At 41.5% G+C, this 24,249-nt stretch overlaps 2 protein-coding genes across 2 annotated transcripts in view; one reads left to right on the top strand and one right to left on the bottom strand.

Moving 5' to 3' along the window:
• LOC139469806 (heparan-alpha-glucosaminide N-acetyltransferase-like) overlaps positions 1-9,356 on the bottom strand; it is a 28,555-nt gene extending 19,199 nt beyond the window's left edge. The window contains exons 1-6 of the mRNA XM_071252102.1: positions 9,270-9,356; positions 7,020-7,192; positions 4,743-5,007; positions 2,669-2,738; positions 1,892-1,946; positions 232-350 (exon numbers count right to left, since the gene is read on the bottom strand). Of these exons, the coding sequence (XP_071108203.1) occupies positions 232-350; positions 1,892-1,946; positions 2,669-2,738; positions 4,743-5,007; positions 7,020-7,192; positions 9,270-9,312 (725 nt within the window). The 5' untranslated portion in view covers positions 9,313-9,356. The remainder of the gene's footprint in view (positions 1-231; positions 351-1,891; positions 1,947-2,668; positions 2,739-4,742; positions 5,008-7,019; positions 7,193-9,269) is intronic.
• A 273-nt stretch (positions 9,357-9,629) lies between these two features.
• LOC139468707 (peroxisomal 2,4-dienoyl-CoA reductase [(3E)-enoyl-CoA-producing]-like) lies at positions 9,630-22,256 on the top strand. Its single transcript, XM_071250828.1, has 8 exons — positions 9,630-9,778; positions 10,429-10,497; positions 11,001-11,118; positions 14,285-14,354; positions 19,180-19,304; positions 20,692-20,785; positions 21,402-21,506; positions 21,927-22,256. Exons 1-8 carry the CDS (start codon positions 9,702-9,704, stop codon positions 22,154-22,156), a joined length of 888 nt encoding a protein of 295 aa, XP_071106929.1. The 5' UTR covers positions 9,630-9,701; the 3' UTR covers positions 22,157-22,256.
• The last annotated feature ends 1,993 nt before the right edge of the window (positions 22,257-24,249 follow it).

Raw genomic sequence — 24,249 nt, 5'->3', positions numbered from 1 at the left:
TCACGTCCAGTATATAAATGAAAGAAAATCTTTGAATGAAAAACCAACATGAAACATGAACACTAATTTTTTAAGCTATATAAATAAATATTTTTTAAAAGCAATTGATGTATATGTTTTCTTAATTTGTCTTGAAGGCCCAATGGAATCTATTTATTACACAGATTAAATGCAGATTAATATTATAGATTATTATTATCATTATTTTGATGAAGTGCTGGAAATACCTACCCTCTAAATGTATCCAGTGATTTCAGTCTCTCCTTTTTCTCCTTCTTCTCTTCTTTATTCGGGTCTTCGCCAGCATTGATGTTTGTGGGAGTACCAAGATCCTGTGTGGAATACCTGTGCTATAAACATGTTAGCGTTATGGGTGCAGCAGCACAGAGGTCACAGGTTCAAGGTCAGAGGGTCAAGTGGTTTCAGGTCAAGACAAGTCTCACAATGAGCAAATGCAACAAATAAACAACACAAACGAACATTACACAGAGATTTCTATGGGAAATGCTTAAGGTCAAGGTCAAGGTCAAACAAAGGTCAAGTGGAATGGATAAGTGTGAGAGGGAAGATGCAGTGCTTGAAATGCAAATTTCTTAAAGCTTCTGATTTTATTAGAACCATTTCACTGTAACTGAAAGCAAAACAACTTCTAATGTACTTCTTCTGAACATACATATAATTTGTTAAAGACATTTAAGTAAAGGTTCCCACTGGACAAAGTCTATGAAATGGTTCCTTTGGGACGAATATCTGTGAAATGGTTCCTATATGTGACAAATATATGTGAAGGGGTCCATTATGGGACGGATATATGTTAAGTGATTGCTATGTGGGAAGAATATCTGTGAAATGGTTCCTATGTAACAAATATCTGTGAAATGGTTCCTATGTGGGACGAATACCTGCAAAGTGATTCCTATAAGTGTGGAACGAATATATGTGAAATGGTTCCTATATGGGACAAATATATGTGAAATGGATCCTATGGGACAAATATCTGTAAAGAGGCTTGTACGGGACAAATATCTGTGAAAAGGCTTGTACAGGACAAATATCTGTGAAAAGGCTTGTTCGGGACAAATATCTGTAAAAAGGCTTGTTCGGGACAAATATCTGGAAAAAGGCTTGTACGGGACAAATATCTGTAAAAAGGCTTGTTTGGGACAAATATCTGTGAAAAGGCTTGTACGGGACAAACATCTGTGAAAAGGCTTGTTTGGGACAAATATCTGTAAAAAGGCTTGTACGGGACAAATATCTGTGAAAAGGCTTGTTCGGGACAAATATTTGTAAAAAGTCTTGTTCGGGACAAATATCTGTGAAAAGGCTTGTACGGGACAAATATCTGTGAAAAGGCTTGTTCGGGACAAATATTTGTAAAAAGTCTTGTTTGGGACAAATATCTGTGAAACGGCTAGTCTGGACTGTTGCCGATTTATAGTGCTAGCTCACTGAGATACCATGCCGCAGTTTAACATGAATAGCCCACTTAGACACAGTATACTGACTCCGAGCCGACCAGTCCTTGTTTTAGCCCCTTAATGCCGAGCGCCAGACAGGGTAACAACAAGTACAATCTTTTAATGTCTTTTTGTATGATGCGGTCGGGGATCGAACCCTGGACCTTCCGCTCTCCAGGCCGATGCTCTACCACAAGACCACGGAGGCGGTCTATATATCTTCAGAACACTTTACAACCTCACTCTATCCTTGAACATGTGGAAGGTGTTGCCTTCATATGTCAACCAGGACAAATTCTAGCTGTCGGTCACACTCCCAAGAACCTTCACACAAATTCTATATTTACTTTTTAACTTTTAACTTTGAAAATTGCAATTTTATATGTGAAAACATGTCCCTCATCTTCCACTGTAGAAAAAACACAACCTACCACCATCATTCCTTCTGTGCTCCAGAAATATATAATTCGATGAAGTATTCCTCTCCTGAAATATAATGTGTCATGGTGAATAAAGATATTAAACCCAGACTTTTTCTGTTTCTTGGCTCACAGAGTTCTGTGGTAAGTTGTTGGGAAAAATGCACTTCAGACAAAAACTAAATTTCGATTGTTTCTTTTCTTATTGCTGCCATGTGTGGAGTGTTAGTTAAGCTTGTATCATTGTTTAACTATTGTCTTGGTGGTCAACATAGGGTATGCACAATGTTTTTTGTAATGTGCATCATCTACAATTCATCCATTTGTGTATGCTCCTCCAGCACTTACGAATACATCACCCCCATGAAGATCAGGGTTTAAGTCAGTCCTACCCAACCCATGCTTGTTGTGAGAGGCAACTAACAGTATTGGGTGGTCAGGCTTGCTGGCTTGGTTGATGCATTTGGCTATACATGTATTTGTTTGTTGTTTGACGCCTCATTCAGCAATATTCCAGCTATATCATGTATATGACAGCAGTCTGTAAATAATCGAGTCTGGACCAGACAACCCAGTGACTGACATCATGCGCATCAATCTACATATCTGTGCAACCAAGTCAGCGAACCTGACAATCATATATGTTAGTCACTTCTTACGACAAGCATGGGTTGCTGAAGACCAATTCTAACTCAGATCATCACGGAATATTTCTCTATGTAAAAGCATGAGCCATGGCAAAGGCTATCTGTTTTCCATCTACACAGTAAAGGATATATGACAACTCACCTATATAAATAATTGATTAGGATCCAAACCAGTGCCAAAAACACTCCTATTCCAAGTGCTACATAGATAGCTGAAAATAAAAGATCTAGTGATAAAACAATTAATCCTTAACACACAAGTAGAACCTCATCTTCCCAAGTCAAAGGCGACAACTGACAATAAAAGTCCAGTTTCCACCCTTGCTGAACAAGACTGGAATGTAGTGGCTATTAATACCAGTTATGTCCCTCCTATTGACCAATCAGATTCCATCCCTAATATCACTTGCATTTGCGCCCAGTCAAGACGATCTGATCGATAACCAACATCCATATCATGTATATTGGAGAGGTATCATATCAGAGTAAAAAGATCTGAGGCATTCAGCAGTCAAACACTGTGCTGGGGCCTTTACACGTCATGGCTTTATTAACAAGTAATTCCACAAAGGAATAAAACTACAAGCCCAGTATCAAAGTTTTGCAAAAGCATTAACATACTCATAGTTCGTTTAATCAATTAATCTGACAAACGTGAAGTTTTGTAATCTCCCCATGAGTTCTCTTCACAATCAACAAATATAGTTTTTGTCTACATTAGCTGGTAAAACTGTATAAACATGATTAGAAAGTATGATATGTTATCATCTTCACTATACACATCAGCTGCCCATGCCATTGTCCAAAATAATTCTAGCTGCCATGGAAACATATTAAATATACTCTGTTAATAGCCCCTAACAAACCATAACCATGAACATGAATATATGTCAGACCTTAACAGAGCTCCAGATAAGCTGCGTATCTGCGTGAAATATGCATCAGAAATGCAGAAATACGCAGTAAAATATAATCCAAGCGTATCAAATACGCAATGAACAACACAGATACGCTACAAACATAAAACTTGTGCGTTTATCAACATATTGTGAAGTAACCCTGCGTATTCTATTAGCAAATCAGCAACTTATTTTGAAATTATAAACGGGCATTACGTCAACCTTGCCAAACTCCACGATGACAGTCACATCATGATCATTTGCCATCACACTTTCTTGTGGAAGTATCGTGGTATTTTTGAGTCCTTTAAAGCTCTCGAACCCACATGACACCAGTTTGCAGGGACTAGATGTAGAGTGTTTTATTTTAATATTTAACTTAAATACCCACATGTGTAAAACCTAGTGGGTAACAGAAATTTGAATACGCAGATAGAATTACTGATACCCAATGATTTTAAAATGCATGGGTAAAATACCCACAACACCAAAAGCTTATCTGGAGCTCTGCCTTAACCAAGACTTACGTATGTTCAAGTCAGATCTAAAACAAGACTTACGTATGTTCAAGTCAGATCTAAAACAAGACTTACGTATGTTCAAGTCAGATCTAAAACAAGATTTACGTATGTTCAAGTCAGATCTAAAACAAGACTTACGTATGTTCAAGTCAGATCTAAAACAAGATTTACGTATGTTCAAGTCAGATCTAAAACAAGACTTACGTATGTTCAAGTCAGATCTAAAACAAGATTTACGTATGTTCAAGTCACATCTAAAACAAGACTTACGTATGTTCAAGTCAGATCTAAAACAAGATTTACGTATGTTCAAGTCAAATCCAAAACAAGACTTACCTATGTTCAAGTCAGACCTATAACAAGACTTACGTATGTTCAAGTCAGACCTTAAACTAGACTTACGTATGTTCAAGTCAAATCCAAAACAAGACTTACGTATGTTCAAGTCAGACCTAAAACAAGACTTATGTATGTTCAAGTCAGACCTATAACAAGACTTACGTATGTTCAAGTCAGACCTATAACAAGACTTACGTATGTTCAAGTCAGACCTAAAACAAGACTTACGTATGTTCAAGTCAAATCCAAAACAAGACTTACCTATGTTCAAGTCAGACCTTAAACTAGACTTACGTATGTTCTAGTCAAATCCAAAACAACACTTACGTATGTTCAAGTCAGATCTAAAACAAGATTTACATATAATGGAGTCAGGCCTAAAAGAAGACATGTATGTTCAAGTCAGATCAAAAACAAGACACAAGTATTATCGTGTCAGACCTAAAACAAGACTTACGTATGTTCGAGTCCGACGGGTCATTCATTATGATCAGCTTTGAGCATGTGGCCTGCTCGTTGTCCTCAGTAGACTTCATGTACACGACGTAATCACCATACTCCAGGAACAACTTGGTCAGATTGCCCTCACTGCAGGACGGGTCGACCGACTTGACCGACTCGTTGGTCACTGTACGTATCTCAATCCTCACAGGCCAGCGTGTGTCCACCAATATTGAACAGTTTTGTGCGGGCAGGATCTCCCACTCTGGGATGAGATTACACTGGCATGGGAAGAAACAAGTGGAGGTTGTCACGTGAACATCTCTGTCTAGTTCTATCTCAACACTGTTGCTGCCATTAATGGAAACAATATAATAATGTCAAATTCATATCTGCATAACTTACGCCACAATCCTTTTATTTTGGTTTACAGATTTTTGGCCCAAAAATTCAGGTTGGTAGGTTGACAAAATTAAAATTTCAAATTTGCTTTTTAATTTCCTGAAAATGATTAGTTTGTAGGAAAACATACTCCCTATGCATTGAAATCTTGTTAACATGGTTAATCTGGACCAACCTTTCCCAGTGAAATCATCTGTATTGCCAGAGTTCTGGATGAACAAGTCTTTGGTACATTGTAATGTCCATCCAACTATATACAGACATACCATGATGGAATCCAGATTAACAATCCTTCACTGTTTTAGTGTTTATACATGAAGTATTGCTTATCACAAGTTTTGAATTTGAATTGAAAACTGAATTAATAAAAAAATGAGCTCAATATTGATTTAAAAAATTCATACATTATATTGTCATGAATACACAATGCTATTTAGAAAGTGGTCAAATGTAACAAATGTTATATTTTGGATAACACTTTCTTGGTAAAGTACAAATTCTAGTACTTTTTTACGTTCAGTCCCAATTCACATTTTGAAATTAGAGGGGTACATAAAGTACATAATCTATACAACCAGATGTCGGACTTTCATTTCTGTGGAAGCTTGGTGGCTGAGTGGGTTAGATCGCTGACTTTGTGTGCTGGTGATTAGGTGCCCCACTCGGGGCAGTGTTGGTTTGAGTCACCAAAAAGTACTAGAATCTGTACTTTACCAAGAAAGTGTTATCCCAAGTATAAAATTTGTTACATTAACTTGTCTTTGATATATTTCCAATGCCACTGGGTCTTCAACTTAAAGTACTCACGGAAATGAAAAAAAACTGTTTTTTCGATCTCAGATTTTAAATAAATGCAGTTAATATACAAAATATATAAATATTCAAACAACTAAATTAGTACTAATTGGGCCTTGGCTCAAATACAGCGTATCAAAGATTTTTATGTCTTTTTACACATAATAGTGTGTAAAAATATGAACAAAACAGACTTGTGAAACTGAGCATAACAAGGTGTTAGTAGATCAAGGTGAATGTCCATGACCTATGACACCTTGACAACAGGTGAAAACAGGTGCTTGAAACCCACGTGCATGTGATTTGTCAGTGGTTCGTGATTTGTGAGTGGCATTGTGGGATAGTGAATCATCGTCAAAATATCAGAACGTAAAAGTAACATATACCCTTCTCAAACAACAACTTACATGTCATTATTATTATGTACATAAACAAAGCTGTTATTTTTATTGTTGTTTTGATAACTTTTTTACAGGCTAATTTGCATAATGGCTATAGCCTGTTTCTGCCATGTCAATTTGGACTTAGTTTTATTTTTGAATGTTGAAAGTGCCTACAAATTACCTCCTGTAATTTACTAAAGTACATTTTGTATTGAGCACTGAGATAAAACTAGCAAATCCAGACTTGTACTTTTCCAGTTGTTTTGTTATTTTGTATTTACATCTACGTTATGCTTTGTGTCGATTATTAAACCCAGCAAAACAGGTTTTTTTCATTTCCATGACTACTTTAGTCTGTCATACAGACCCTAAACAAACATATCCAATACACCCCATGCAAGTCTTTAGTTTGACAAGTCTAGATCACTGTAATTTCAGGATATGAAGAAAGTTTCCTGGCTCCCTTTTATTATATTTTGTAAGATAATTTAACTGGGTTTTTTTTCGGTACAATATGTTCATATCAGAGACTAGATGTTAGTCTAGGTTCCACTGTATACAAGGGTGATGCATGCACTATGTTCTGTGTACATAACATTCAACACTGACTGACATTCTTGTTCAACACCACCATGTGATCGCATGTGACATTTCTTTGTGTGATCTGTGGTCTTTGTTGAGCACACGGAGTAAGCTGTGTGCAGTCTACTTACAGTGTCACATTCCTCACTCTGCGTGTACAATCTCAGTTTAGCCTGTTGATTCTGGTCATTTCTGATGGTAAACAACGCGGTGTCCATCTTGTACTCCGGAACATCATCCGGGCACATGAAAGGCACCAACTCCGAATCATCATCAGCAAACGTTACTCCGAAGCAGATGAGAGCTGAAAACAATAATTAATTAGCAAGAATCTTAATTATGTTAATGCTGGTCTGATGGCCTGTGTCAAGTTATTATTTTCAAAGACTAGTGGAAATAATCAAAGGGTTGTTCGGTAGACTGGTTTATTATATACTTCAGTGTGAGTTTCCTGAAGTTAAAAAAAGTTATATTTTCATTGCAGTGAACAAAACATTAACACTTTGACGGAACTATTGTCGTACAAGAGTTACCCCCCCCTTAAATTGTCCCCCTTTAGCATAACTGTTTAGCCCGTACACAAACTGTTGACGTCCTTTTTACGTTAGTTCAACATTGGCAAAGCAAAATATTGACAGATTGCCATTTGTTATTCTCTCAAAAAATGTTTCGTTACAAACTTTAAATTTTTCATGTAACTCGTCAATCGAGACTGTTCGTTTCGCAAAACGCCATTTTTGTTACTTGACTAGCTTGTATTCTTTGGCTGCCAACAGCGGTCTCCAGGTTTTCAAGAATATTTTTTGTTGAAGTTGATTTTGTATATAATCATATCTATATGTATGATAAAGAAATTTGTTGTGTTTTATTGTTGTACAGTTTCAATATTAGGTATATTATATTGACACTGCACACATCCAAATGTTGCCTGTCCAAACACAATTTACCCTAGGACATCTTTTGTATCTGTCCTTAGCCCTTGGATCTTTTGGCTAAGGACACTATTTTGGACACTGGGAACTGTCCTGGAACATCCACACTAGCTGACTCCCCCTTGGGGCGTCACTAGTTATGCCTATGCCTCCCTCATTCCTGTCTATGATCCACATTATCCTTACAGTGTTCCCTTCCACTGTTACAAAATCACCCAACGAATTATTAAATACCAGGGCTCACTTGCACAAAGTGATCTTAGCACTAAGACTATCATAAGCCTATGTTAAAGTAAGGGAGTTACAATCATCTCAACGCTTAGATCGCTTTGAGCAAGTGGTCCCACGTCATTCTTGCGTACCCGTGAATTTGAATCTGACGCCTGGAACCGTTTTCATTTCACTCCATATCAAATCATTCCTATCCATCCGGTATCTTGATATGTCAATACAGTAGAGATTGTCCTCACGAGAAGTTGCCGTCCTGTATTCTAATGGTGCTCCCAAATAAAAGAATTCTGACACTGTCGTAAAATCAGTATGACACACATGCTTGTATGTATAAAACTCTACGTATCCCATCATCAGCGAATATTCTCACGATTGAATCAAAGTGTCGATCTCATTTACTGACATCACAGCAAATAAGATCGACACAGCAAGCCGTGAAGATTCAAGGGTAGAATAGGTCTTCAGCAACCCATGATTGCCGTAACAGGCGACTATGCTTGTCGTAAAAGGTGACTAATGGGATCGGGTGGTCAGGCTCGCTAACTTGGTTGATACATGTCAATGATGTCATCGATCCCAATTGCGTGGATCGATGCTCATGATATCAATCACTGGATTGTCTGGTCCAGGCTCAAAATTTTACAGACCGCCGTCATATAGCTGGAATATTGCTGAGCGTGGCATTAAACAACAAACAAACAAACAAAGACATCACAGCATTATTTAACTTGCAGACATCTTATGAAACCTGCAGGGCGTTCCCAGACATTTAATAGTAGAACCCACCTTGAACTCTTTTGTTTTCTTTTGAGAATGTAATCGGGGAGGAAATAAATGGGAGACGTCACACTCGAATTATGAGAAGCATGATTTAAAAACAAACGGAACCGTCTCCGGAAGTCATAAGCATAGCTTCAAGCTGGCAAATTCAGTTCGATCCTCCACAGGCGCTAATTAAAAACTGTAAAAGCGCTTTTCACTGTTACTGTTTAAAATTGTACTTATGATGCCAGTGTCAACACGATTCTCTTTCGTCGCGATGACAGGTTATAACAGCAATAACAACTGATTTTCGTGATAACAACAACAACAGTGTTGGTTAGCTTGAGAATAATACGCGCCGCGACCGACAGTCAGGTTTCCCATATGTATAATACATTCGTTCTACGGGAGACAATGACAGTGCTAAATGTTGAGGAAATAGAAAGACATATTTACCGAGAACGAGGAAACCTTTCATTCCTCTGTCGGGTATCGCCATTTTGTAATCACAAGACAGTCACGTGATTACACACACCGATTCCAGTTTACTAGATGTGTTTAAAACTGGTATTCGTTTCAATGTAGCGTAAGTTATAAATTTTAGACCACTTCAAAAACGTCATTAGTACAACTTGACAAATCTCGAAAGGCTATCACCACATCTATATTAAGTACATAATTCTGAGTTGTATGTGTTACGTCGAGAAATGCTGTCTGGTTCATATACGGTCGTTGGGTTATACTCATTGAGACAATCTTTTTTCCAGATGTAAATCCTACTTTTTAATGTGAAAACAAGTTCAAAGTTCACGCACATGTCCTCGAAGAAGTTGTCCACTCCCGCATAACCTCCATCACTTCAGTTGTATTTATATTTGAACGGAGAACATGTCACGAAATGATGTTATTCACAAAGAGACATGTGAAGAAAATTACAAATATATATTTAAACCAGACATACTCAGGTGAGATAATAAGAAAATCATAATGATCTATCGGTCTGTCGTACACTAGAACATAACATGACTTGCAAAAGTTGCAATACATTGATATGCTTCTAACTTAGCATACAGTGTTTATGCAGCACTGACAGCGACATTTGTGCTTATGATCACACGTCTATGGTTATACCACAGTAAATTTAGTGTGGAGAACGTGACCACAAAATACCAATATCAAATAAGAAGATCCACCCATGCAAGATATACAGTGAGATCCTGGTTGGAATAGCTCTTCAGCAACCCATGCTTGCCGTAAAAGGCGACTATGCTTGTCATAAGAGGCGACTAATGGGATCCGGTGGTCATGCTCGCTGACTTGTTTTAAGGCATAGATGGAGACTAAGCATACATCTGGATATCAAAATGAACATGATTGTGTGGCTGCCTTCAGAACCCACAGACTTTAGAAGCTGCAGGCTCCGACCAAACTCTTCAGACCCTCATTTAAAAAACTGTAGATTATTGTGACAAAGAAATCGACATGTAAACTTACTGCAGGCCATTAGGACCCACACAAATGTGAAACTACAAGCCTGACACGAGATCTACCTGCCACGGGCCTACAGGCAGGCACTTATTTTGAACACAGTTTGATTTCCACTCCATGATTTCAGAGGGAAAGTCGCCTTTATAACTGGTGGTGGCTCCGGGATCTGCTTCACAGTCACTGAGATCTTCATGAGGTGGGTTCAACTCTCACTTAACCATCGCTCATTATGGGACTTCGTGTTAGTCTCTCCTGATGTTATAATTAATGAAGAATGGGATGAATAGCTTTCTGCACATAATACTTATATCTTATCTTAAGTAACAGTAATGAAAGTCTACAAATATACTGTAAGCATAATGATAATGTCACTTCATGTTTTGAGATAAGGCTTACTGTTTGCAGTTTGTAAAAAGTAAGATCTTTAACTCCAAAGTGTCGCCTTTATAAGGAAACTCTCTTTGTATTTTTTATTTATATCTTCATGTTGATATGTTTTTCTCTGAAAGTTGATGATAAAATATGACGTGTTATGGATAGGTAATTTATAATAAAATAACAAAATAATAAATGAACATTTTTCCATTACCCCTGAAAATGGTAACTTAATTTATTTATTTCTATCAATGCATGATTTTCTCTTGTATGCATTATAACAGATCAGGTCCCTCAAAGTTGACCATAAAATGTTGTGTTTAGACATGGGTGTGACACAATTATAGTCGGGCGGAACTTCGAGCGAGTGAAGCAGGCTTCGGAAACACTGACAGCAGCAACAGGAAGGAAATGCCTGCCTCTAAGTGTGGATGTCAGGAAGGTGACTCACTCACTCACTCACTCACTCACTCACTCACTCACTCACCCCACCCCACCCCACCCCACCCCACCCCACCCCACCCCACCCCACCCCACCCCACCCACCCACCCACTCACTCACTCACTCACTGGTTGGATGGCATAACCATATCACTCGCACTGTAAGGTTGTGTTGATCAAGGGCGACTATGCTCAAGGCAACTGGGAGTTCTATCATGGTTCATTCAAGTTATTTAAAACCACTTTATTATTTTAACTAATATTCTATGATGTACAGTCACATCTCATAAAGTAGACGCCACGCCGAAGACCCGGGTTTGATTTCCGACATGGGTACACTGTGTGAAGCCCATTTCTGGTGTCCCCCGCGGCGTCAAACCATAGTCACTCACTCATAAAGTAGAAGATGGATAACAAGGAAACAGAGGCTTCATTAGGTCCTCACTGTGTGTATTGTTTTGCATCAGTATTGATCAATATTTGTTTGTTTGTTGTTTAATGCCACACTCAGCAATATTCCAGCTAAGTGACGCAATTTGTAAATCCAGTGATTGGCATGATGAGCATGGATCCATGCAATTGGTATACGATGACATGCATCAACCAAGTCAGCGAGCTTGACCACCCGATCCAGTGAGTTGCCTCTTTCGACAAGCATAGTCACCTTTTACAGCAAGCATGGGTGGCTGAAGACCTATTCTACCCTGGATCTTCGCTGGTCATATTTATGAACAGGATAAGTAAGCAGAACATTATCTTAATGCCCTAGAGGCATTCATGGAGGCAGTTGGTTGTTTAACTGGAAACACTCAGGTGGTAGATGCATAGCAAATGACAGCTCATAGTAACTCACTTGACAGTACAGGTAGCTTGCTGACACTGAATCATTTCTCATATTTTGCTACTTTTCCACATCAGAACACAATGAAAACATCTCCTTGTGTTGTGATGTCACTGTGGCTGTGTGTTAATGTGAAATAAGTAATGAGAAAAGTGGAAAACAGTCTTGTCAGTTAAGTGGCTACCATACTGAATCCCAAAAACATTTGAAAAAGGATGAGTTTGGATTGTGAATGACCAAATGGGGTGTGAATGTGGATAATGTTAAGGTTTGGGTGGGTAGGTGTTCATAGGTAGGTGTGAAACGTATATGCATTTTTTTAAATTCAATGCTCAATGCTTTTATGTAAATGTTTTTCAATACAAGGTGTCTTTTAGGTGTCTAAGTGAGGCCCAGTGAGTGTAGGCTTTGCTCATATATATATACATACATAAGACACTGAGAAAAGTTATTAGGGCTCTATGCCTGAAAGGCAAGAGAAACAGATTCAGCACTTTATCTAAGCAATGCGACAGAAACCCGGGGTCCTGGCGAAGTCAGAACACAAATTTGTTTGACTGTAGCTCAATGGACAAGGGAGCTATGCTTCCGGACTATTTGACCCCCTGCCACCCTGCCCCAAGCTGCCGTACAGCAGACCTCCGAATAGCAGACCTTTGAACACTTGTAACTTGGAAATTACTGGTCCGATTTCGACCAAATTTTGTGTGTGTATCTAGAGTGGGATCGTCTAGATAATTATTGTAATCATATTGTCCTATTGTAATCTTTCGATTTATTATTAGGGCTCTATGCCCTGGGACACCCTTGTACACGTCAATTACGTAGCGGCGTCTTTATTTGACGGCATTGGTATAAAGAATCCATTTGAGGATTCGAATATGAGCAAGGACTGGAATGGGTAGAGAACAACCAAGAAAGCTCTGGCTCCCGCCAATTTTGTCAAAACGGACTAATGGCATATGAGGTGAGGTGAAATGGGGTTTAACGTCACGTCCAAGATTATTGCACTTATATAGCGACGTGCATGTACGTGTGTGGGGCTGCTTGTACTAGTCCGGACTGATGCCGATATATAGTGCTAGCTCACTGAGATACCATGCCGCAGTTTAACATGAATACCCCACTCCGAGCCGATCAGTCCTTGTTTTAGCCCTTAATGTCGAGCGCCAGACAGGGTAACAACAAGTACCATCTTTTAACGTCTTTTGGTATGACGCGGTCGAGGATCGAACTCCGGACATTCCGCTCTCCGGGCGGAGGCTCTACCACTAGACCACGGAGGCAGTCTAATGACATATGAAGTAATAAATTACACTATAGCATATTCATCTGCAATGCATTTATAAAGTGGATTCAAATTGACTTGAACTAAATGATTTATTGGTATGAGGGGCGGTCGGGTAGCCTAGTGGTTAAAGCGTTGGCTCGTCACGCCGAAGACCCAGGTTCGATTCCCGACATGGGTAACAATGTGTGAAGCCCATTTCTGGTGTCCCCTGCCGTCATATTGCTGGAATATTGCTACTCCGATTACTTTCACACTCTACATGTGCCTGCAGCTTTAGTTGCTTGACATCTTTTGTTCTTTAACTTTGGCCATTGGCCACGTGGTTTGGCAGCCATTTTGGATTCAGGGTTTTCACAGTGTGTTTTGGGTACACAGGTTTTCAAAAGCATACGACACTGAATCCACAACATGAAATGCTACCAAACTTTCTGAGATTTGTCTCCGTACATAACACATCAAACAGTGATATATTTGATGGGATAGTTATTAGTTGCGGCCATATTTGATTTTGATTTTGATATCCCCCGGCGTACCATCAACTCATCAAAGGCCCCAATCAGCCATAATCCTGTTGCTTATATCAGTATATTACTGGATTCATCCTTTGTTTCTGTCACTGACTTCACCGACGATTGTCATCACTACCCTTGTGTGTACATAACAGGCTTCTCTACTCCAGTATAACAACATTTACTCTACTGCATAAACATTGCCTCCTACTTTGTATAGATACTTGTCAACCACACTTGCTTGATAACAGTGATAGAACCTACACCAAAACGTCACTCTTAATTGTAATAAAGAAGTTGTTCATCCATAAATTCTTATGCTTACTTAGTACTCCAACTTCTAAATGCCTATCAAAGAAGAAGTCCGTGAAATATCAAATTATTAATTACATTATACAATACTGTTATGCACTGTATTATAAAGTGGATTGAAGTAGGCTGAAACTGAATGACTCAGTGCTTCTAGAAATCATAGAGCCCGCATCGCTGCCCGCAGCTATATTTATGATTATTATTATTATTTCAGCCGCAGCAGATACTGGAAGCAGTGGATGAGGCAATGAGGCAGTTTGGGAAAATTGACATCTTGGTCAATGGTAGGACTCCTATATAAATACTTTCTATGTCTGTGATTTTATAAAACAAACGGTTTCATCACAAACATATGCTTCAATTCTACAGAATCAATTGCCTGTGTACATATTGGCCATTTGAAATTGTAGAAAATGTCGTTCCTTAAACTAGTCTAGACTAATGCCTATTTGATAGTAGTGCTATCCCACTGAGATACCATTCAGAAGTTTCACATGAATACCCCACTCACTCAGACACAGTGTACTGACTCCGAGTCGACCATTCCATTTTTGGTCCTCTAAATGCCGAGCGCCTGGCAGGGTAAAAAAAGTACCATCTCTTTCCTTTTTTTTGGTATGATGCGCAGTGTTTCCGGTCATATTTTTATCTGCCGGACAGATGAGCCGGCAATGTACCAAAATACCGGTCATTTGTGATTTTTGTCAGTCATTAATAAATTCAATAAAATACAACATAAAACATACTGACTTGTTTATTAAATTTTGCGTTTCTTTCTACGAAAGATCTTTGTAGCTTGTTTGACAGTATTGTTGATGTCTGCGTGTAGATTCAACAGCATCAGGTTGTTTATCCGTTGTTGGGAAAGACGATTGCGACTGGCAGAGTGTATCCTGTTTTGCAAACTGAATCCACGTTCAGCATCAACGCTGCTAACTGGGATAGCAAGTGCTATCGAGCACAGAGTGGAAAAGTCGGGATAAATATCTGAAAGTTCAGAAATCACTGTCTTGCAACTTTTTTCGAACGAGTCGGCTCCTATGTTGTTGACCGCCATCTTGAAAGGTGTGAAATCCTGCAGCGCCCGGATGCGATTGATGACGTCATTTTCAGCTGGACCAATCGGGAGGCAGAATTTGTCCAGTAATTTCTCGAGCGATTCCCTTCCGTGAGCTGTCAGTTCCTCTTGCGTTTGGGGAAATCGGCTTGGGTTGAGCACTTTGTCCAGACAAGTAACGATATCAAGCGAGTCATCCGGAAATCTTTTTCTCAGAGAGTTACAGAGTTCCGCAATAAACCCACAACGTGTTACCAGAAACGCACCGATAGATCGCGGGTCCCCATATGTGACCTGAATTCCACGAAATTCCCCATTGTTCAAATTATCCAAGAAAGTCTGTTCATTTTCACCTGCTGTGTTTTCTAGACTGGCAAGGGAGTCAATCGTAGAATTCACAATTGGCATAATCATGCCCAAGTTGATATTCTCTCTCTGAAAAAGAGTAACAATTTTGTCCATCACATGGAGCACGTCAGTCATCATGTAAGTAAGTCGGATAAAGGAGTACGTTCGAATTTTCTTCTGAATATTCGTGGCAAAAGCGTTGTTTCGCTCGGCAGATTCCTCTTCAATTTCGAAAACAAGAGCTGGCCAGTTAGATTTCACTGCTTTGACCGCCCGTCCCACGGAAAGCCAACAAACACTGCATGGTTGTTTTAAACTTGAAAAGTCAGAATCTTCAAGGACCTCTGAAAGTTCTCGCAATCTGTTGTATCGCGTTGCTGAATATTCAAACAGTTTGTAAATATCATTCAATGTCCTTCTATAGTCCGCTACGACCTTCAAAATCTTCGCTGCATCGGCTGAAGCAAGTGCGACACGATGGGCTATGCAATGGACGTGCACAAGATATGAATTATGATCCTGCAACCTCTTCCCAACTCCTGAGAGTTTCCCGGTCATAACAGACGCACCATCCGATCCTAGACCGACCACTTTTTCCAAAGGAATGTTCCATTGAGGCAAAATTTCAAGAATTTTTTCCATGATACATTCGGTTGTACCACTATGAACTGAAAAATTTCCTAAAAACACTGTTTCTGCCTTTCCGTCGTTAACGATTTTCACAAACAAATAAGTTTTTTTTCAACTGTGATATTTACAGTCTCATCGATAATGAGTCCAATAAACTTGCTTTTTTCAAGTTTTTATGTTTTTAAATGTTCTTTAGTACTCTCAACAAGTGCATTCTCCATCGCGTCTATCGAGTCCGAATGAGTGTACGTTTCTCCCATGTAAATGTTCACATCCTTTCCGCTGCTGCAGTTCGATTAGTTTAGAAAACTTGGAGGTAGCAATATTTTCTTGAGACATGAATAAAACTGTGTTTAACATTGCTGTTAATTTCTCGTCAGATTTGTCTGCTGCCACCTCCATATGCGCTGCCATTGCATTTTTGTGATACATCGTTGTAACGGCCTGATGATGAGAGGCGCTGTCTCTATGATCTTTCAAAGCAGATTTCTTGAGATTAATACAACCTTTAGTGAAACCGTTACATTTTTTTGCTGCCTCGCAGATTCGGCAAAATATTATGATTTTGTCGCCCTCCTCCTCAAAACAAAGCCACTTGAATTCATTTGACCACTCTGCATTAAACTTTCGCAGTACAGATTTCGATTTCTTTTTCAAGTCTGGTTCGCTAGACATTGTGTCCGAAGATTTCGAGGTCGAGGGAGTGTTTGATTCAATACATTCGCTCGCGTCAGCTGCATGTTTCCGTTTCAGATTAGCACTAGACGTCTCCACCCCAAAGAAAGTGGAAAGATTCGTCTGCTTCGCCTTCGACATGTTTAATCTCGTGCCACGAGGCGTCAGAGATCACGTGATTACCAACGTCATCTATCAAGACAATATTATCCAATCAAAGCGAAGCACCTTAATTGGTGCGGGATAGTCATGCTATTAATAGATGGGGGGTTCCGTGGAATGCGAGACAGACGCTTGCGTTTCTGTGTTTGATGAATAAAGCCTATCAATTTATATGAGGCAAGTAACTGTTGACATGATCATAACTTAAAACAAACAATGTTTTATCGGACATGGTAGCCGACAACGTTCATATTTATCAGCTTGTTGATATTTTTATCGGTGCCGGCAATTACTGGAGAACGGAAACACTGATGCGGCCAGGGAATTAACCCCTGACACTCTACCACTAGACCACGGGGACCGTCACCTCTGTACTGCTAGACCATGGAGACAGTCATCTCTGTACCGCTAGACCATGGAGACAGTCATCTCTGTACCACTAGACCATGGAGACAGTCATCTCTGTACCACTAGACCACGGAGACAGTCATCTCTGTACCGCTAGACCACGGAGACAGTCATCTCTGTACCGCTAGACCATGGAGACAGTCATCTCTGTACCGCTAGACCATGGAGACAGTCATCTCTACCACTAGACCATGGAGACAGTCATCTCTGTACCGCTAGACCATGGAGACAGTCATCTCTGTACCGCTAGACCATGGAGACAGTCATCTCTGTACCGCTAGACCATGGAGACAGTCATCTCTGTACCACTAGACCATGGAGACAGTCATCTCTGTACCGCAAGACCATGGAGACAGTCATCTCTGTACCACTAGACCATGGAGACAGTCATCTCCGTCCCGCTAGACCATGGAGACAGTCATCTCTGTACCACTAGACCACGGAGACCTTCATCTCTGTACCGCTAGACCATGGAGACAGTCATCTCCGTCCCGCTAGACCATGGAGACAGTCATCTCCCTCCCACTAGACCACGGAGACAGTCATCTCCCTCCCACTAGACCACGGAGACAGTCATCTCTGTACCACTAGACCACAGAGACAGTCATCTCTGTACCACTAGACCATGGAGACAGTCATCTCTGTACCACTAGACCACGGAGACAGTCATCTCTGTACCACTAGACCCCGGAGACAGTCATCTCTGTACCACTAGACCATGGAGACAGTCATCTCCCTCCCACTAGACCACGGAGACAGTCATCTCCCTCCCACTAGACCACGGAGACAGTCATCTCTGTACCACTAGACCATGGTGACAGTCATCTGTGTACCACTAGACCATGGAGACAGTCATCTCTGTACCACTAGACCACGGAGACAGTCATCTCTGTACCGCTAGACCATGGAGACAGTCATCTCCGTCCCGCTAGACCATGGAGACAGTCATCTCCCTCCCACTAGACCACGGAGACAGTCATCTGTGTACCACTAGACCATGGAGACAGTCATCTCTGTACCGCTAGACCACGGAGACAGTCATCTCTGTACCGCTAGACCACGGAGACAGTCATCTCCGTCCCGCTAGACCATGGAGACAGTCATCTCCCTCCCACTAGACCACGGGGACAGTCATCTGTGTACCACTAGACCATGGAGACAGTCATCTCTGTACCACTAGACCACGGAGACAGTCATCTCTGTACCGCTAGACCATGGAGACAGTCATCTCCGTCCCGCTAGACCATGGAGACAGTCATCTCCCTCCCACTAGACCACGGAGACAGTCATCTGTGTACCACTAGACCATGGAGACAGTCATCTCTGTACCGCTAGACCACGGAGACAGTCATCTCTGTACCGCTAGACCACGGAGACAGTCATCTCCGTCCCGCTAGACCATGGAGACAGTCATCTCCCTCCCACTAGACCACGGAGACAGTCATCTGTGTACCACTAGACCATGGAGACAGTCATCTCTGTACCACTAGACCATGGAGACAGTCATCTCCCTCCCACTAGACCACGGAGACAGTCATCTGTGTACCACTAGACCATGGAGACAGTCATCTCTGTACCACTAGACCACGGAGACAGTCATCTCCGTCCCGCTAGACCATGGAGACAGTCATCTCCGTCCCGCTAGACCATGGTGACAGTCATCTCTGTACCACTAGACCATGGTGACAGTCATCTCTGTATCACTAGACCATGGAGACAGTCATCTCTGTACCACTAGACCATGGAGACAGTCATCTCAATGGAACATTGCTGTAAAGTTGTAGGATTGCCATTGGTTCTGCGTTGACTGACTGACTGACTGATTGCAGGTGCTGCTGGCAACTTCCTCTGCCCCCTAGACCAAATGTCCTTCAACGCCTTCCGCACTGTCATGGAAATCGACGCTCACGGGACATTCAACGTCAGCAAGGCTGTGTACGACAAGAGCATGAAGGTGTGTAAGAGTTTTTCTGCTTCTATTGTAGTACAAAATGGGGTTTGTGACATCAGGTGTATAGCTGGAGAAGGTGGGGGTGGCGGTATCAGGTGTATAGCTGGAGTTGGGGTTTGTGACATCAGGTGTACAGCTGGAGAAGGTGGGGGTGGCGGTATCAGGTGTATAGCTGGAGGTGGGGGTTGGCGGCATCAGGTGTATAGCTGGAGTTGGGATGGGGATTGGCGGCCTCAGGTGTATAGCTGGAGTTGGGGTGGGGATTGGCGGCCTCAGGTGTATGGCTGGAGTTGGGGTAGGGATTGGCGGCATCAGGTGTATAGCTGGAGTTGGGGTGGGGATTGGCGGCATCAGGTGTATAGCTTGGGGGGGGTGGGGGTTGGCGGCATCAGGTGTATAGCTGGAGTTGGGGGTGGGGGTTGGCGGCATCAGGTGTATAGCTGGAGTTGGGGTGGGGATTGGCGGCCTCAGGTGTATGGCTGGAGTTGGGGGTGGGGGTTTGTGACATCAGGTGTATAGCTTGGGGGGGGTGGGGGTTGGCGGCATCAGGTGTATTGCTGGAGTTGGGGGTGGGGGTTGGCGGCATCAGGTGTATAGCTGGAGTTGGGGGTGGGGATTGGCGGCATCAGGTGTATGGCTGGAGTTGGGGGTGGGGGTTTGTGACATCAGGTGTATAGCTTGGGGGGGGGGATTGGCGGCATCAGGTGTATAGCTGGAGTTGGGGGTGGAGGTTGGCAGCATCGGATGTATTGCTGGAGTTGGGGGTGGGGATTGGCGGCATCAGGTGTATAGCTGGAGTTGGGGGTGGAGCTTGGCGGCATCAGGTGTATAGCTGGAGTTGGGGGTGGAGGTTGGCAGCATCGGATGTATTGCTGGAGTTGGGGGTGGGGATTGGCGGCATCAGGTGTATAGCTGGAGTTGGGGGTGGGGATTGGCGGTTTCAGGTGTATAACGGGGGTTTGGCAGCATCGGATATACTGCTGGAGTTGGGGGTGGGGGTTTGTGACATCAGGTGTTTGGCTGGGGGGGGTTGTCATCATCAGGTGTATTGATGGGGGTGGGGGTTGTGGCATGAGGTGTATAGCTGGAGGAGGTGGGGGAATTTGCAGCATCAGGTGTATAGCTGGTTGGGGGGGGGGGGGGGTGTTGGTGGCATCAGGTGTATAGCTGGAGGTGGGTGGGGTGGGATTGTGGCCTCAGGTGTGAAGCTGGAGGTACACCTGGAGGAGGATGTAGCATCAGTCATTTACCTGCAGGGGGACTGAAATCAGGTGTCTACCGGGATGAGCATTGTTTGTTTATGTTGGTCGTGAAGCCATTCTCGGGAACCTCAATCACCCTGTCAAATATGTATAGATGTTACTGTCACAAATACTGCATCTTCTTGTAGACAAATGGCGGTGTCATCATCAACATAACAGCCCTGCTGCATCTGAGAGGAACTATGATGCAGACTCATGCCGGCTCAGCTAAGGCAGCCATAGGTTTGTTTAAAGTGGATATTATACAGTCCTTCTTAACCCCTTGTCGACCCTGTGGGCATTCCCCAGCAGAATAGGTCCACAGTACTCTTACTTGTTGTAAGAGCTGACATTGAAGCCCATTTCACATCACCTGACATTATGGTTGTAGATGCCATGGCACTAAAAAACGAAAGTATGTACAGGATAACCACAGCAATGTAAAAGTGTGGCTTTATTATTTGCATTCATATCTGCCTGTTTAGTTTCATTTTTTAGATATTGAAATTAGAATGAGTGAGTTTGGTTTTATGCCGCTTTTGGCAATATTCCGCAGGGAACACCAGAAATGGGCTTCACACATTGTACCTATGTCGGGAAACGAAACCGGGGTTTTAAGTGTGACGAGCGAACGCTTTAACCACAAGGCTACCCGACCACCCCCTATTGAAATTAGACTTCCATTTAACACATGGGTGCAATGTGTGAAGCTAATACATGGATCCCCAATAGAAAGCACTATAAGTGGAGTAAAACTCTACTACCTCACTCACTTTAGATGCTACTAACTTGTCTTGAAGTTCCAGTATTCAAATGCCTCTACCTCTTCTCTACCATTCCTACGCTGGTTCTGTTTTAGAGGCGATGACACGTCACATGGCGGTGGAGTGGGGAATGAACGGAGTGAGGGTCATGTGTGTGGCCCCGGGCCCAATTGCTGACACAGAGGGATGGAGACGCCTTGGTATGTTCCCCTCAGGAGAAATAATTGTTGTTACTGGCAGAGTAGTTGATGCTGTCATCAGTAAACTCATGTTCTATTGTAGATTTGATACTGCTGGTGGACCAATCAGAATGCAAGATTCTTAAATATTATGGCAGATTTTATTTTGATGTTCCCATCAGTAGTTGTTAAGGAGGAGTGGCGTCCAGACTGTCCAGGCTGATGGAGATCCACTGCATACAGCAACTTGTCACTGTAACATCTCCACTGTCTGAAGCTGAGGAATTAGATATTAAAGTTAAGTGTTTGCTGACAAATGTTCAATTGTTGTAAGGCACATTTAAATTCTGATTGAGAACACGAAAATATTCATAAACAGAAATCAGTATTTTATTCAAATAATTGCTTACTGATTCTAAAACTTTCTGTTCATATATGCAGGTGGTGGTCGTGTAGATGAAGAATTTGAGAAAGCAATTCCCATCCAGAGGGTTGGTTTGCGGGTGGACATCGCCGATGTCTGCCTTTTTCTGACAACCAGGGGCAGTGAACTCCTGACTGGTACGACTATCTTTGCGGATGGAGGCAGCTGGCTCACTGGCTCCAACAACTACTACCAGGTGAAGAAGATGTTGTCCTCAGGAGTCCCTGTGTCCAAAGCCAGGTTGTAAGCAGGGAGGAGGAGCAAGGCAGTACAGAGAACATGCTCTGTCACGCAGAACAAGAGAAAAAAGAGATGATGATGATGATGATGATGATGATGATGATTGATTTATGAAATCAAGATGAGTTTTATTTGTCTGTGATATGTTTAGTGATGAGTATATCATTTAATTTATAAAATGAATGCTTGTCACCATGGTTACTCAGAGGTGTAATATACAGAAAAATGATGCCAATGATTAACATGGTGCCACTTGATAATCAGTATAATTTGTGTTTGTGTCTTTTTTCAGTCTGTTATAAATTATGGAATAATGGCAGATTCTTGTAGAAAAAGATGTTATCCTATTATTTTTGTATGAATTATTGGACACCTTGTAGAGTAAGAAAAGACCTTCTATTTGACATACAACTTGTCATAGTTGTGAGTGAAATTATAATTTTCACTTATTGTTACATTGGAAAAGTGTTTTGGTGGCCATATTGGATATCAATGGCTACTGGAAGTAACAAATATATTTTAAGGTTGTGCCTATCCCCATCCTCTATATCTCCAGGGATTTCATTTCAGTTTACCTACCCAAACCCCTGGATCCATTCCTGTGGCTCTCTCAATCTAAGTTACCTGCCCTTGATTTCTTCGCTACTAGGTCTAATGTACCGATTAGAATGTGAGATACAAACCAGCCTCAGTGTTGGGTTGGCCAGGTCCGTTGATTATGATTGACTTTACGAGAAATTCACCGTTAAAAAATTTGACTGATGCAAAAACTGTTTTGATGGAAAGGATGTCGCTTTGGTTTCTCGTTGATACAAGTTACCTCCCTTAACCCTTCCCTTACAATGGGGTCAGTAAAATGTTAATGAAAATCAAGGAATTTGCGTTTGCGAGAATCACAGGAATGGATTCAGGGGTTAGTATATGTTTACAGAAATGCTAGGCCTGGAGATAATGTGTACTATCCCAGACCTAATCAGTATGGGTGGCTGTGTCTGTTCAGAGTATGTGCCATTGTAGAAACACTTCTGTCTAAATAGTCAATGCATGAATTCGAAAGTGTCCATGTTTTTTTAATAACAAAGTAATGTCCTTGGAATACTTGAAAAGTGCCTGAAATTGTCTACGTGCGAGCAAATGTTTAATTGAATGAAGCATTATCACACATAGCAATCTGTGCTTAACATGCTTAATAAACTCCATTCAATAGCCAGGAACCACAGGAACTCGATGACAGTGTCTTTAGCATGATATATATTTGTATAGGAAAAAATCACCCCCCTCTATATACATATAGACAAGGTGTATATGTATATAGAGGGGGGTGATTATTAATTCTATATAGGAATATATTATGCTGAACATGCTATCACTGAGTTCCTTTGCCAGGAAGTGTGAAAATGCATAAGATATGCAGTGTGTTGAATATACATTCATATGAAGCACGATAACATTGTTCATTTGCATATGTTTATTTCTTCTAGGAGAAGTAAAAGATAAAGAAAATCACATGTTTTTGTTACGAATTGTATTGATTTAACATTTCTTTACCAGGAAAATAATTGGGCACATGTTTTAACAACTAGTAGCCAACTTCCAAGATACCCAGAGTAGAGTAGGTCATCAGCAACCCAAAAGGCGACTATGCTTGTTGTAAGAGCTTACTAGTGAGTGAGTATGGTTTTACGCCGCTTTTAGCAATATTCCAGCAATATCACGGCAGGGGACACCAGAAATGGGCTTCACACATTGTACCCATGTCGAGAATCGAACCCAGGTCTTCGGCGTGACGAGCGAACGCTTTAACCACTAGGCTACCCGACCGCCCCGTAAGAGCTTACTAGCGAGAGGGGGTGGTCAGGCTTGCTGACTTGGTTGATGCTTGTCCTTGTATCAATTTCCAAATTGCATGGGGGGGCGGTCGGGTAGCCTCGTGGTTAAAGCCTTCGCTCGTCACGCCGAAGACCCGGGTTCGATTCCCGACATGGGTAAAATGTGTGAAGCCCATTTCTGGTGTCCCCCGCCGTGATATTGCTGGAATATTGCTATAAGCCGCGTAAAACCATACTCACTCACTCACTCCAAATTGCATGGATCAATGTG

The sequence above is a fragment of the Haliotis cracherodii genome, unplaced genomic scaffold (assembly GCF_022045235.1).
Source record: "Haliotis cracherodii isolate W230 unplaced genomic scaffold, xgHalCrac1.p SCAF_2, whole genome shotgun sequence".
In the NCBI taxonomy this organism is placed as follows: domain Eukaryota; kingdom Metazoa; phylum Mollusca; class Gastropoda; order Lepetellida; family Haliotidae; genus Haliotis; species Haliotis cracherodii.
This window is presented reverse-complemented; position numbering and strand designations above follow the sequence as displayed.